General features: G+C 41.2%; 1 protein-coding gene across 1 annotated transcript; it reads right to left on the bottom strand.

Moving 5' to 3' along the window:
• Window positions 1-1835: 1835 nt before the first annotated feature.
• On the bottom strand, window positions 1836-15992 carry CLDN12 (claudin 12). The gene is made up of 3 exons (XM_010838864.1): window positions 15910-15992; window positions 14377-14464; window positions 1836-5184 (listed from the first exon to the last, which is right to left on the bottom strand). Exon 3 carries the CDS (start codon window positions 5145-5147, stop codon window positions 4413-4415), a length of 735 nt encoding a protein of 244 aa, XP_010837166.1. The 5' UTR covers window positions 5148-5184; window positions 14377-14464; window positions 15910-15992; the 3' UTR covers window positions 1836-4412.
• Between the last annotated feature and the right edge of the window lie 488 nt (window positions 15993-16480).

Here is a 16480-nt window from a genome sequence, read left to right as displayed (position 1 = left end):
AACCCTAAATTCTCTGTTAATCGCAGATTTGCATAAGAATATTAGGCAGGCCATAGTTGGGCTTTTTCTTGCAGAGTTCCAGTCCTACCGTGAGGTTTTAAAGGGCTCTGGCACGCTATGGCACTGACACAGAACCTTCCTGGCTGGAGGGTGGTGAGACACTCAGCAGGGACAGGGAGAATGACTCTCTCCTAGAAAAGTTCTCCAGTGTGGGGGAGGGGAAGGGAAGGGGACAGCCCTTAGGCTAACCTGTCAGTATGCTTCAGGATTGCAGTTATTGATAATCAGTGAAATGGGACAGCTAATTCAGATCCCTTGAGTCCTGTGGTTCTGTCACTTTGATTTATATCTCTTTTGCAAGGACCTTTTTATTTTTTCCAGAGAAACCTGACGCAAGCCCTTCAAATTCTCTCCTAAACATGAAATATTTTAGAGATAATTTTATAAAAATGAAGAGGTGTGAGATCAGGAGAGGCAGAGAAGGAAGCAAAAAGCAAAAGCAGAACTGACAAGCTACATGTTTCCTCAAGATGAGTCTTAAGCGATGGCCTTAGTGGAACTATCACAAAAGCCATGATTTGACCTTCTCATTGCATCATATCAAGAGGTGCATGGTGTTGGTTTAACATTGGTGATAAATTTATTCACCTGGTTAAAGCTGCAACTGCCAAGTTGATCCATTGTTACTATTTTCCCCTCAGAAACTAGTAATTTGTGGAGCCGTATTTTGAGATTATGTAAATATCCTGTTTTTTGTCAAACTTTCACCAATCAGTTTTAATTCCATTGATGTTTTCCCAATTCCATCTATTTTTCTATACTGATCACTTGGTAGTTTACTGAAGAAGCAACTTTTCTTTTTTCCTATTTCTATCGGTAGGGATGCATGGCTTTTTGCTTTATTCAATAGATTCCATGTTATTTTGATGCTTAGATTGTCCCAGATTGAACCAGTGGGAACCTCTTTAAGCCGGCTCCTGTGTAATTTGTTAAGTCCCCATCCTTCTTCGAGTGTTTCTTTTTGCAGAAGGCAATGTGCTGGGCTCATCTTGCACTTTTCCTACCCCGGGACTAGAATCAGTCTTTTTCTCCAAAGAGCTCTGTGTAGGGGATATTTTTAAAAATTGGTCTTGGATAGTGATTGCAAGCCATCTATATTTTTCACTTCTGGTTGGTAAATCACTTGTGAATTTGGTTAGCATGAAGAGTTTCTCCAGCATTTTGGCCACCCTCAGGGAGCTTGTGCAACTTGGGGGCAGACTCCAGACTGTAGTGTGTTAGTATAATCAGCTATGGCGATGGCCAGCCTGAAATGGCTTCACACTTCTAGTGCAACAGCTCTGGCATCCAATGTCCCATCAGAGCCATGGGTTCAGTGAGGGGTGCTTATGAATGCTATCACTGGGAGGCCAAAAACTAAAAGCTCATTCCAGGTCCTGGAAATTTTGAGGTGCTTACCTATTAGGACCACTTTTCCTGGCAACCTTGAGTTCTGAAGAATGAAGAAAGGTCCTCTCACTTAACCATTTGAGAACTCGCAATCGCCAAGAGCACAGGTGGCTGGAAAACTACACTGATGAGGCAAGTCTGGCCTATTTGACTTTATTTGTTGTTTTTCTGTGGAATGTTGAAATAGTCCAGTGAACTCCTAAGACCATTCTTAGAAATGAAGGGTCTTGATGCTTCTGAAACAATAATGCCGAGTTTTCTGATTCCAACTGCTATTCTACAGGGGTTTAAAAGGGGCTGTGTCTTTTACAATTTGCACATATTTGAGAAACATTTCTCAAAATATTTCACCTTAAAGCACTGATGAAAATGAGGACAGAAACAGAAACTTGTAAAAATACATCTTTTAATAAACATCAAGAAGTACAGTGCAGTTTTATCGAAGTTTTACACTGCAGTTTACAGCAAACATATTATCTATTATAGTGTATACTTATTTACAAGTAAAGTAAACTCAGGCGTTTTTTCCTCCCGTGGTTGGATAAACCAAAACTGGTCCATCAGACTACATTTAAGGTCTTGCAAACTGTTTCCCAAGCTTCTGTAAAAGGCCTTTAACATGAAGAGACTTGCAACAACAAAAGAAAGATATCCCCCATCACAATGATAGCCTGATGAATGCTCAAAAGTTATTTAAAAAATTATAAATATATGGATTCCTTTGATGGCTTTGAAGAATAAGAATAGTTTCTGACAGCAAATCTGAAATATTAATGACAATAACGGAAACACCTGTTTCTATTGCCACGTGAATCCATAATAAACACTAATTTGAGGCTATAGTTTATGAAAAGAATCCAAAAAATGCTTGTAGTAAAAGTTCAACATTTTATATGTATTTATATATATGGTCCCATGGACTAAAAACTGTCTAGAATATTAATGGCTTGGTCTGCTTTTAACATTACTTATACAAAGAATGGTGGAATTCTTGACACTTCTGGACAAAGTGAGTGAAAATGGGAACAGAAATTAATTAGTAAAAGGAAAATTAATATTAATCTTAAAATTTTACCTGCTGTTGTCTTGGAATGATCAAAACTCAGCTACATCCAAGAAGAGTAAAAAGAACTGAAGGAAATCAGAAGCTATTGCTTAAAAACCAGAGTTTTGCATGCTTTCAACTGAAGGCATTTAAAAATTATACAACTGGATGTACTTGCTATTTACATAAACCAGTGTTTGGAATTAGAAACGAAAGTACTGCTTTATGCACAGAAGTTCCAGAAGCATACTCAGATTTGCAAAAGAGGCACAATAACGTGGCAATCATGCAACTAGTTGTACGTGAGATTTGTAATGGGTAATAGAACAAATTCCGCATGAACACAGCACTGATGTGGAGCAAATGACATCAAATAAGTACGCAGCTCAAATTCCGAAGGGTAAAGACCCAATATCCCTGAATCTGTAAGCATTCATCTCGGTGTTAACATGGTTTCCTCTAAGCATTATCTCATTAGAAGAGAGATTTAGATACTTCTCCCTCTTTGATATGCCATCATATTTTTAGAGGTGAAAAGGGAACAATTGGTGGGTTTTGTTTTGTTTGTTTTTTACCACTGTGGCCCATCCAGTTCTCATGAATCTGATACCCTGTTATCACAGCATCAAGACTAAGGTAGGTGCTCTACAGGATCCAACAAACTGAGTTTCTGGATCCAAATATTGCTGGTATTTACAATAAGCCTGGCTGCCAGAAAGCCATGCTTTGGGTGAAATGTACTCCAGGCACAATGACTGAGTGAAGACCAGCTGCCACTGAGGTCATTAACCGTATGATCTTCTATCTTGAAGTAAAATTTCTTAGTAGATGGGACGAGATCTCATACTTTCCATGTATTCTCAACTACACCTAGTAACGTGCTGGGCAAAGATATACACTCACAGAAATAGTTGGTGATGGGGCAGGAACTGAATCAAGAGGGAACCTGGTCATGGGGAGGCCATGCCTCACTCCACCCATCACCCAAAAGGCAGTCACCCCAATGAACCTCTGCAGCTGTCACCGAAGAGCAGATGCTTGTCCCCTGCCACTATCTGAAGAACTAACCACTCGGGCCTCTTTCTTTCTCTTGGTCACTAAGAGATTACATGTGGGCCTGAGTGCCACCTGGTTGATGATATCTGGAAAAAAAAAGGTTTTTTTTTTTGCCTCAAAGGAAGCACCAACCCATCACATGGCACAGTTTAACTCTAATAATACAACTTATAGAACCATTAACTTTTATAATTAGGTTAAATGTTATCCATACTAATAGATATTTTAAAGGTTAGGCTTATTCTGACATCACTTAAGATACATTTTATTTTTAAACATAGGCATGAGGTAGAAGATAAGAACTCACAAAAGAAAGTCATCTTCAAAATACCAAACTCTATTCAATACAATTAGCCCCGAGAAAGAAGTAAGAAAAGTTACAGCCTAAGCTGGTAGACTGGCTACTGATAAACTATTACCCTTACCTGAAAAAAAAATCTTAATTTGAAATTGTCCATTTTTTCCCACCAATTTAAGGTATTATAGAAAAAGGGCGATACACATTCTGACGTTCTGAAATATTTCTAAGGATCGCATATAACAGCTCCTCTTAATAACCATTTTTTACCATGTGGCTCTAAATCACCTCAATTGAGACACAGGTCCTTTCTACCTAAATAACTGATCAGATATCAATATGGAGGTTAAAAATGCTTTGAGCACAAGAAGCAAGATAAAAGGAATGATTCACATTTAAAATATTGTACTTTTCATAAAAACTAGCAGCACTTCATCCTACCAAGACATACAGATTTGGCTTCACTGACTGATCAGGAACCGAGGAAAATGGATATAGGTCCAAAACGGCTTCTTCACGAGGGAAATGTGAGGCTAGAAGGTTTCTTGAACAATGACTTCCCCATTAGGTGGTGTGGGAAACTACTGGAATGTCGATTTCAATGGCAGAGAGGCGGGAACGGGCTGAATAGGGCTGTGAGTATGTGTGCATACCGGGAGGGTGGGAGTACAGCGGCTGCCAGAAAGGAGAGGGCAAGGACTTGCATGCACAGTACCAAATAAATAGTAGCAGGGCCGTCATAAACAAGCCCCCAGCACTAGCCACAGTGACGTACACAGCATAGTCAAACGCAAAGACTGGCTCGAACTTCCTGTTCAGGTGGATGTTGTAAAAGATGACCCAGATGGACGGGGAGAGGCTCACAGTACCCGCCAGGAAAAACAGCAGCCCGGCCACCAGATGGCAGCCCGCACTATTGACCAGGCACTTAGCCAGCTTGATGTTGGGCACGGAGGACCTGAAGGCCGTGTTACACATTCCGATCAGGCAGAGCAGCAGGGCGCCCATCGCGATCAGGATGCTGAGCGGCAGGGCAAACTGGAGGACCCGCAGGTCCAGCTGGTCCACAGAGGAGTACCAGGCAGCGTCGTACATCAGGCAGTCATTGCCCCCGTCATAGCGGGCGCACTTCACCCACAGGCCTGTGTAGACGGTCAGGTTCTTCTCGTTTCTGTTGAACGTGATCAGTCGTAACTTCCTCCAGTTGGGAAGCAATGTGCCCGCAAAGAGGCCTGCTACAGAGGCGATTCCACACAGGAAGGACAGCACGGTGGCCGCGTGGACATCCCGACAGCCCATGGCAGGCAGGCAGGCGTGTGCAGTACTGCCAGTCAGACTGGGGGGACACAGAAGAGGAGAGATCATGAGGGGACCCCGGGAGAGCAGAGCAAGAAGGGTGGGGCTGTCTGGAAACACACCAGGGACATGGAATCAGACAGAATTCTGTCCCTTGTCTCCATATGCAGTAGGAACGGGTATGAGCACACGTGCCGTGACCGCAGAGCACAGGCGTACATGCACACCCCTGCTCATCAGTGACTGCTCACACAGCAACCAGAGTCTTCACACACGAGCATTTTTCTATCCGGTGAATCAGAGGAACAACCAACATAATTCCAAATTCACTTAACATCACATCTGAAATTCTCTCAGTTTTCAAAAATCACTCATTCGACACCCGCGTTATCAAGCACTTAGGTGTGTCAGATACTCAAATATGCAGGGTCACAGCACCATCCACAAACACACCACCATCAACTCCAAACACAAATTCGGCCTCCGATGCTCACGCAGATGTAAAAGGAGACTAGCAAAAAGGCAAAGGTGTGAGGAGAGAGGGCAGCGGAGTAGCTGAAGGCAGACGCTGAGCTAGACGGCTCGAATTCGAATCCCTGCTTCCTCAGTTACTAGCCAAGTGACCCAAGTGCCTTTGGATCAGCAACACTACTTCTGTGCGCCTCACTTTCCTCATCTGCAAGATGGGGAAAGTAACAGTGCCTAACTCACAGCTTTTCTAGGTATTCAATGAATTAATATGACATCAAGTGCTTAAAATTATACCTGGTGCCTTGGAAGTGCGATGTGAGTGTCAACTATTCTAAGCACTCAGTGATCAGCTCAGTGCTTGGCATCATGGAGCAGTTCAAAGAACATTTGTGGACTAAACGTTAAATAAGAAAAAGCAGACGGCTCATTCCTATGTACTAGGCATACCAGAAAACACAAAATGTAAATAGACTCCTCTCCAATGAGTTAGTCAAAGCAAAAAGACAGAAAAAAGGTCCCTGACATTATTCTGCGTCATCACTTCCTCACTGATTCACTATGGCTGGCATGCTTTTCAGATTAAACTATTGGTTATTGGTTATAATACTGACATACTACTATTGGTTAGTCTACTATGACTGCTCATATAAGATGAATGTAAAGATTTCTGAAATGACAACCTATCTGCATTAATGCTAGCAAGACCCTTCATCTCAAATTAAAAGGCTGGACTCTTTATCTGTATATGACATATTATAAAAAAACCCAGTATATTATTCAGCTTTATTTCTTCAGGAGTTTGAAACTCACTCTCCAAACACCACTCAAATGTATTTTTTCTACTTTCTATCATGTCTCCTGCAAGGCAACAGAACAGACTGCTTTAATTTACTATATATTTAGTCCAATCACAAAAACTGGGAATAATTTTTAGTCAAGGCTGTGGTTTTTCCAGTAGTCATGTATGGATGTGAGAGTTGGACTGTGAAGAAAGCTGAGTGCTGAAGAATTGAAGCTTTTGAATTGTGGTATTGGAGAAGACTCTTGAGAGTCCCTTGGACTGCAAGGAGATCCAACCAGTCCATCCTAAAGGAGATCGGTCCTGGGTGTTCATTGGAAGGACTGATGCTGAGGCTGAAACTCCAATACTTTGACCACCTCATGTGAAGAGTTGACTTATTGGAAAAGACCCTGATGCTGGAGGGATTGGGGGCAGGAGGGGAAGGGGACGACAGAGGATGAGATGGCTGGATGGCATCACTGACTCGATGGACATGAGTCTGAGTGAATTCCAGGAGTTGGTGATGGACAGGGAGGCCTGGTGTGCTGTGATTCATGGGGTCGCAAAGAGTCGGACACGACTGAGCGACTGAACTGAACTGAACATACTTATACACACACACATACGTAAGTGTACAATATAAAAATCAGTTTAAGTGATTTTTATATTGTAAAATATAAAAGTGACCATTTTTTAAAATCCTCAAGGATAACTAGTTGTAAGTTTTTCTGTTCTTAGTTTACTATTTGTTTATCATGTTGTCTTCTGTCAATATAACTAAAAGTAGTAATTGTTTTAAAAAAAAATGTTATGGATGAAAATACTTGGAGGAATTATGTTCATAATTTATTTTTTTTTCCTGCAAATTTTAAATGCCTGATTTTAGCAACCAACCAACCACCTGAGTCCTACGATAGAAACTGGTGCAGGTTTGAGGATGTTTACACTGGAAAACGCCACTAGTTTTGTCAGGCTCCAGAACCCAGCTTCCTGTTGGTTTCTGCTCATGTATCTTCTCCCCAGTATACTGACAGCAACTTGCACACAAGTCATTTTAGGAATATTTGAATAAATAAATACTAGGCTCTGACCCAAGACCACAGGAGCTTAAAAAGGTAGGCTCTTAATGATATAGAACTGGACAAGGAAGTAGCCATTACTAAGCAATCATTCATTCAGCAGGGATTTACTATTCAGCACACGCAGAACACTCTGTTAGGTCCTTGAGGCACACCCAAGGCCATGAAGATCTGGACTTTGCCCCAATATGTTAACCATCAGACTGAGGGAAAGAATATGCTGTTTTATCAAAACTCAAAGTGCTGATAATGAAAAAGGCATCTGATTACTACATATTTAGTGATCATTGTTAGGTATCAACCAAATAAGATATGCTATGCTATGCTATGCTAAGTCACTTCAGTCATGTCTGACTCTGTGTGACCCCATGGACTGCAGCCCACCAGGCTCCTCCGTCCATGGGATTTTCCATACAAGTTCATAAAAATGAATAATTCAGGCTTAGAGAAAAACTGGGCAATGAAAAGAAAGAAGACTTAATCAACATTGTGAAGATGTAAAAAAAAAGTTTCCCTCAATTCCTTTCAAAGCTTCAGAAAGCCTTCAGATCACCACTGCTAAGTCCTAACCCAATCACAATTCATTCCTGTTTTCAGAGGCAGGGGACAAATACTTGGAGTATCAGTATAATTGAGTTTTTTTCATTCAAGCTCCCCTGTACCCCTGATTCCTACAAACGAAATGAGAAATAAGATCAGAACGAATTTTATTACTAATAAATTTCTGTAGTTCTTAGCCTATAGATTATCAAATGACACTAATAAACAGAGCCAGATCAATACTTAACATCTATTTCAGTTTTAAGTGTGTTCAAATTTATCAAACATCATATCAATCCAGATGTTGGATCAGTCCCCTGAATTGGCTTCTGCTCAATTATACTTGGCTCAGATCTCAGAAACTGACTAAGTCATATTTTTAGAGAGCCAACAAGTATACCTGGAGCAGTGGCTGCGCGGCAAGCAGCCGAGAGGACCTACCCCACATCCAAGGTCAGGAGTGGCGGCTGCATTTTGCTGGCGCAGCCGTGAAGACATACCCCATGTCCAAAGTAAGAGAAAGCCCAGTAAGACGGTAGGCGCTGAGAGAGGGCATCAGAGGGCAGACAGACTGAAACCAAAATCAGAGAAAACTAACCAACCTGATCACATGGACCACATCATGGATCACAGCCTGGTCTAACTCAATGAAACTAAGCCATGCGTGTAGGGCCACCCAAGACAGAGAGGTCATGGTGGAGAGGTCTGACAAAATGTGGTCCACTGGAGGGAATGGCAAACTACTTTAGTATTCTTGCCTTGAGAACCCCATGAACAGTATGAAAAGGCAGAAAGATAGGACACTGAAAGATGAATTCCCCAGGTCGGTAGGTGCCCAATATGCTACTGGAGATCAGTGGAGAAAAAACTCCAGAAAGAAGGAAGAGACGGAGCCAAGGCAGAAACAACATCCAGTTGTGAATGGGACTGGTGATGGAAGCAAGGTCTGATGCTGTAAAGAGTACTATTGCATAGGAACCTGGAATGTCAGGTCCATGAATCAAGGAAAATTGGAAGTGGTCAAACAGGAGATGGCAAGAGTGAAGATCAACATTTTAGGAATCAGTGAACTAAAATGGACTGGAATAGGTGAATTTAACTCAGATGACCATTATATCTACTACTGTGGGCAAGAATGCCTTAGAAGAAATGGAGTAGCCATCATAGTCAACAAAAGAGTCCAAAATGCAGTATTTGGATGCAATCTCAAAAACAACAGAATGATCTCTGTTCGTTTCCAAGGCAAACCATTCAATATCATGGTAATCCAAGCCTATGCCCCTACCAGTAATGCTGAAGAAGCTGAAGTTAAATGTTTCTATGAAGACCTACAAGACCTTTTAGAACTAACACCCAAAAAAGATGTCCTTTTCATTATGGGGGACTGGAATACAAAAATAGGGAGTCAAGAAACACCTGGAGAAACAGGCAAATTTGGCCTTGGAGTACACAATGAAGCAGGGCAAAGGCTAATAGAGTTTTCCCAAGAGAATGCACTGGTCATAGCAAACACCCTCTTCCAACAACACAAGAGAAGACTCTACACATGGACATCACCAGATGGCCAACACCGAAATCAGACTGATTATATTCTTTGCAGCCAAAGATGGAGAAGCTCTATACAGTCAGCAAAAACAAGACCAGGAGCTGACTGTGGCTCAGACCATGAACTCCTTATTGCCAAATTCAGACTTAAATTGAAGAAAGTAGGGAAAACCACTGGATCATTCAGGTATGACCTAAATCAAATCCTTTACGATTATAGAGTGGAAGTGAGAAATAGATTTAAGGGACTAGATCTGCCTGATGAACTATGGACAGAGGTTCATGATATTGTACAGGAGACAGGGATCAAGACCATCCCCAAGAAAAAGAAATGTAAAATAGCAAAATGGTTTTCTGAGGAGGCCTTACAAATAGCTGTGAAAAGAGAATCGAAAAGCAAAGGAGAAAAGGAAAGATATACCCATTAGAATGCAGAGTTCCAAAGAATAGCAAGGACAGATAAGAAAGCCTTCTTCAGGGATCAATGCAAAGAAATAGAGAAAACAATGGAATGGGAAGACCAGCGATTTCTTCAAGAAGATTAGAGATATCAAGGGAACATTTCATGCAAAGATGGGCTCACTGAAGGACAGAAATGGTATGGACCTAACAGAAGCAGAGATATTAAGAAGAGGTGGCAAGAATACACAGAAGAACTGTACAAAAAAGATCTTCACGACCCAGATAATCACAATGGTGTGATCACTCACCTAGAACCAGACATCCTGGAATGTGAAGTCAAGTGGGCCTTAGAAAGCATCACTATGAACAAAGCTAGTGGAGGTGATGGAATTCCAGTTGAGCTATTTCCAATTCTAAAAGATGATGCTGTGAAAGTGCTGCACTCAATATGCCAACAAATTTGGACAACTCAGCAGTGGCCACAGGACTGGAAAAGGCCAGTTTTCATTCCAATCCCAAAGAAAGGCAATGCCAAAGAATGTTCAAACTACCACACAATTGCACTCATCTCACAGGCTAGCAAAGTAATTCTCAAAATTCTCCAAGCCAGGCTTCTGTGAACTTCCAGATGTTCAAGTTGGTTTTAGAAAAGGCAGAGGAACCAGAGATCAAATTGCCAACATCTGCTGGATCATCAAAAAAGGAAAAGAGTTCTAGAAAAACATCTAGTTCTGCTTTATAGACTATACCAAGGCCTTTGACCGTGTGGATCACAACAAACTGTGGAAAATTCTTCAAGAGATGGGAATACCAGACCACCTGAACTGCCTCTTGCGAAATCTGTATGCAGGTCAAGAAGCAACAGTTAGAACTGGACATGGAACAACAGACTGGTTCCAAATAGGAAAAGGAGTATGTCAAGGCTGTATACTGTCACCCTGCTTATTTAAGTTACATGCAGGGTACATCATGAGAAACACTGGGCTGGAGGAAGCACAAGCTGGAATCAAGATTGCCAGGAGAAATACCAATAATCTCAGATACGTAGATGATATCACTCTTATGGCAGAAAGTGAAGAAGAACTAATGAGCCTCTTGATGAAAGTAAAAGAGGAAAGTGAAAAAGTTGGCTTAAAACTCAACATTCAGAAAACTATGATCATGGCATCCGGTCCCATCACTTCATGAGAAATAGATGGGAAACAGTGGAAACAGTGGCTGACTTTACATTGGGGGCTCCAAAATCACTGCAGATGGTGACTGCAGCTGTGAAATTAAAAAGACATTTACTGCTTGGAAGGAAAATTATGATCAACCTAGACAACACATTAAAAAGCAGAGATATTTTCTTTGCCAACAAAGGTCCATCTAGTCAAGGCTATGGTTTTTCCAGTGGTCATGTATAGATGTGAGAGTTGGACTATAAAGAAAACTGAGCACCAAAGAATTGATGCTTTTCAACTGTGGTGCTGGAGAAGACTCTTGAGAGTCCCTTGGACTGCAAGGACATCCAACCAGTCCATCCTAAAGGAGATCAGTACTGAATGTTCATTGGAAGGACTGATGTTGCAGCTGAAACTCCAATACTTTGGCCACCTGATGCGAAGATCTGACTCATTTTAAAAGACCCTGATGCTGGGAAAGATTGAATGCAGGAGGAGAAGGGGATGACAGAGGAAGAGATTGTTGGATGGCATCACTGACTCAATGGACATGAGATTGGGTAAACTATGGGAGTTGATGATGGATAGGGAGGCCTGGCATGGTGCAGTCCATGGGGTCGCAAAGAGTCGGACACGACTGAGCAACTAAACTGAACTGAACAAGTATATGGCATTTTTCAGAAGGGAAATATTACGAACCTTAATTTAACTGAATTTCAATCTCGGTGCTGGAATTAATGTCCTCACTGTTTGTAAACTTCTTTGGCTGCTTTACATTTTATACCCTTCTCATAACTCTACATGTGTATGATTTGATACAAAGCATAGAGTCAGACGCGACTGAAGCGACTTAGCAGCAGCAACAGCACCAGTATATCCCATAGAGGGATAAAATAACATCTTATAGGGACAGTGAGAGAAGGAATATGTTCAGTGATTTAAAACTGAAAGATACGCTGACTCTTGGAGTTCTACCAATTAATTTGAAACCATGCATTATTTTTTCAATTGCAAATCTGATCATTTCACTACATTTTACCATTCAATAGCTTTCTATTGGGAGAAGGCAGTGGCATCCCACTCCAGTACTCTTGCCTAGAAAATCCCATGGACGGAGGAGCCTGGTGGGCTGCAGTCCATGGGGTCGCGAAGAGTCGGACACAAGTGAGCGACTTCATTTTCACTTTTCACTTTCATGCATTGGAGAAGGAAATGGCAGCCCACTCCAGTGTTCTTGCCTGGAGAATCCCAGGGATGGGGAGCCTGGTGGGCTGCCATCTATGGGGTGGCACAGAGTCGGACACGACTGAAGCGACTTAGCAGCAGTAGCAGCTTTCTACTGAATAGTTTCCTCAGAAATAAAGTTTCCAAAGTTTCATATCTTTCCTATAATTTCCAAAGTTTTACTTCCCACCATCTGGTTCCTGCCAGATTCTTAGTCTCCTTACTGAGTCAGTTTTCTACCTTACGTATTAGTCTATGTAGACATAATGCTTTTCTTTTAACTTTTCAAATTATGTTTTTCAATGTGGGCTTTTTCTCATGCTGTGTTTCCTCCTAGAACTTTCTTAATCCCATCCTATTCTTTGCTTAGCTGACATGTACTTACCTTTCTAGTTTCCAGGGAGGCTGGACCTAAACCTCCCCTCTCCTTTCCAACTCTTCCTCTTCCCCCTTCCCTAGTTACACGCCCTGGTTGCACCTTTGTAATTTTTCTTTGATAGCAGTGAATTTGCTTATATTCTCTGTTCAGTGTTTATCCGTCTTACCAGACTGTAAATTCCAGGAGGACAGAGAGCCTTCTGTTTTATTCACTGTGTCCAACACTGGCACACGGAAGGCACTCAATTATTTGTTTAATGAATGAACAAAAAAACAAATGGAAGGTTCATATGAGTATGGTGAGGACACAGAGAGTTATCAATTTGCTCCAGGATCAGTTCCACTCATTACATTCTTTCATACTCTGTGTTCTGAAGCCTCCAAACTGCTTCTAGAATGTGCCCCTGCTTTCCACTCTTTACTGGCCAAAGTCTCTCTCATTTTTAAAAATGAAGTTCATTTTCTTCCCCCAGAAATTTCCTAAGAAAGATGAAGCCATTCCCAGGTTATTTATATGCAGCCTCTGCTTCTAGAAACACGTATCTAAGTTTAGCAACACTGGTTAATTCCCACCATGGTTAGATAATTATGACAGTTGATTCTCGTGTTTTCAACTTAATAGGTATGTTACATACAGGATGTGCCTTTAAGACTACTGGTTCATATATTGAATTAATGTTTGCTTATCAAAGTTAAGCAATTTTTTATGCTTGTATTTCTATTTCCTTTTTAAAATATTTTTCCCAACTGAGGAAAAGAAATAAACATCTTTTTGCCATATGAAAGCCTCTTATTAGCGACTGCAGCAGATGTGCAAGGCTAAGAATACACTTTAACAATCTGAGGAGCACCCACGAACACTAGCTGGGTGACAGGTCTTGAGCTGAGTTGTATATACAGATGTGTGGGTTTGCTGTTTCCATCTGGGAGGCAGCATGGTATTGTAGCCCAGGCGACCCAAGACTCAAACGCCAGTCACAAACCACCATTTGCAAACCGGCCAAGTCCTATGCCCTCTGCATCTCAAATTTCTCAAATGTCCCCCAAGATAGTTGTGAGATCATAAATAATAAAACCCTTCGTAAAACAGAATAGGGTGGGAAATTTAAGTCTGTGACCATTACTGGTAGGTTTATTGGAGAGCATTCTCTTTGAGAATAGCTACTGACCAAATCAGATAAGGCCTCTGTTCGAAACACCCACTTCACATCTGACTGTTCCACAATGACGTGCAGAGGAGATGGTACACAATTAAAGGTTATCAAAGATATTTCAAATAAAAATATTTTTCAAAAGAATATCTTTCCTGTAGGTCTGAATGAGTTCAAAGAAGTTTGAAGCAGGAATAATGTCGAAAAGCTTTAAGAATTCTCAGATCCATTACTGTATTTTTTTCAGAGACAATTCTAAGGAATAGCTACATGAGAACACATCTGTAATAGCAGCTACATTAATCCTCGGTAGTAACACTAGCGGTCCCTTCTACCTTAGAACGTACTGTCTCCCTCAGAAGGGTTTCCTTAGAAGATATAGATCATCAACATAGCACCTGGAATGGAGATCTATCCTGTAACTTTATTTTGTTAAGAGAAAAAAGTGTCATATATATGGAAGTAAAAGGAAGAAATAAAATCAGGGCATGTACTTACTCTTTGAGGTACTTGATAGTTCCAAAACAACTTTAATCAACTTAGAAGAAATGTACGCACATCTGAACACAGTCAAGATGGCCTGGACCTAAAGAACAGGAAAAGCACTCCAAATTAATATAGTACTTCTTTAAAAACTCAATTTGAATTCATATGGAGCTAGGAAAAATAATTACCAATCATCTAAAACCAAAGAAATCTTAAGCCAAAAAAAGGTGGGCAGTAAGTTAAAAAAAAAAAATTAAAAAAGGTAGTTTATTCTTAAATTCACACAATATCTATTTGTGAGCTACAGAAGAAAAAATTAACTCTCATTTTGTGACTTAAGAAGATAGGAAAAACAAGGATGAAAATCACTTCACTGTTTTGGAAATCTTTTCATAACTACAGTGAAAGAATAAGGAGGGCTGATGAAGCACTATGTAATTAGTTGTCATGGCATAAAACACATTCCTGAGGTTTCTTTTATTCCTTTTAAAAGGATACTGACAACAAAACTAGTCAAAGTTGCTTGGTTTTACCATGCCCCCTAAAACTTGCAACTAGAATTTCTCTTCAGTTTATAGTTCCACCAACAGCTCAACCCACCATTTAAATGTTTTCATATGTCTTTCTTAAGCATCAACAACTTCCTCTTCAAACACTAATTACCTCAAGTAGAAGGATGAGAAGGAAAACTTGTAACGCCTAAGAACTTCCTGGTTCAAGGTGTGTCTATATACATATATACTGCTAGCCCTACAATGATCATAAAGTAGAATGATGTTCCCAACAGTCTGCAAGAAAGGGATTTCAGCCAGATTTTTTTTTTCTTTTCTAAATGTATGTCTGGTTGGTTTCAATCACAGTTGCTTACTTACTCCAAAGTTAAGTGTCACAATATAAACACACAATAGGATCTCTGAGCAATCCTTTTAAAGTCAGGTCACCAAGTCTGGCCTTCTAACGTCACGACTGGCCCCTTGCAAAGCCTGTAACACAGAACTTGGGCTTCAGAGAAAAGCAAAGTGGGCTTCCAGAGAAGCCCGCCTCCCGACTACTCTCTCTGCACTCCCTTTGAGCTGTGTCCTCAGGAGCATCAGAGTTGGTAGAAAGACAGAGGAGGTTGAAAAAAGAGACAGAGAGAGAGAGAGCTTTCCTGGTTAGAGCCAGTGGAAAGAGACCGCAGCAGTGACTGTACGCTCTCAGAACAAGCTTATCCCTGCACCACTAAGTGGGTTTGAATAGAGAGCAGGTCATCATTACACAACCAGCATGAGCCAGTGATTCAAAAATAGCAACCTGCACCTCCACAGCACACACCTGGCCAGCCAGGCCCCTAGCCCTGGCCAGACACGTCGACATTTTCATACTTCTGGGTCCAAAGTAATTTTGAGAGCTTCATCAAACACCTCCTCATTCAGCATTCACGTCCACAAAGGTGGTCAGCACGTTCCAATGCTGAGTGACTCTCCTCGTTTAAGCAATCTTACAAAAATCCTCAACTACTTATGCAAAAGACCCAGAAACCAGAACATTCTTGCCCACACCTACCTGTTTCTCACATCCAGGGCATTTTCACTCGCCCACACTGAGGAGCCTCTCGGAGCGTCTTCCTCTCGGCGTCCCAGGAAGTGCGTTCCCAGAGAGCCGCTCCAAAGGCTTCTGGGACTCGTAGTCAGGTTCCCTAAACAGGAATGCCCTGGATGACTGGCAGACTACAATTCCCAAAATCCACTGAGCTGGCAGTCCCAGGAAATATCCTGCGACCACCTCCCGCCTTTCTGCTCTGTTTCCCACCTCCCCCATTCTTTTAACACCTTAACTTACGTTTAGATTTGGGTTATAGGTCTACAAAACAGTTAGAGGAAACAGAGCCAAAAATTATTTTGAGTTGGGTACCCAAATAAATATTTCCCACTAAGTAATTTATTTACCACTTTTTATTTACCCCGCCCCACTGGGGGGCTGGGGGTAGTCAGAGTGTTATTTATTTGCTTTTAAACTTTTTATTTTGGCAATATGTGAACCGTGAACTTCCTGATGTTCAAGCTGGTTTTAGAAAAGGCAGAGGAACCAGAGATCAAATTGCCAACATCCGCTGGATCACCAAAAAGCAAGAGAG

The sequence above is a fragment of the Bison bison genome, unplaced genomic scaffold (genome assembly GCF_000754665.1).
Source record: "Bison bison bison isolate TAMUID 2011002044 unplaced genomic scaffold, Bison_UMD1.0 scf7180017846202, whole genome shotgun sequence".
NCBI lineage: Eukaryota > Metazoa > Chordata > Mammalia > Artiodactyla > Bovidae > Bison > Bison bison.
Note: the sequence above shows the minus strand (reverse complement) of the source record. Positions and strands in the feature narration are given on the sequence as shown.

What these genes read in the sequence shown, in the direction of transcription:
- CLDN12 (XM_010838864.1), bottom strand. Translation starts at nt 5,147, where the DNA reads ATGGGCTGTCGGGATGTCCACGCGGCCACCGTGCTGTCCTTCCTGTGT.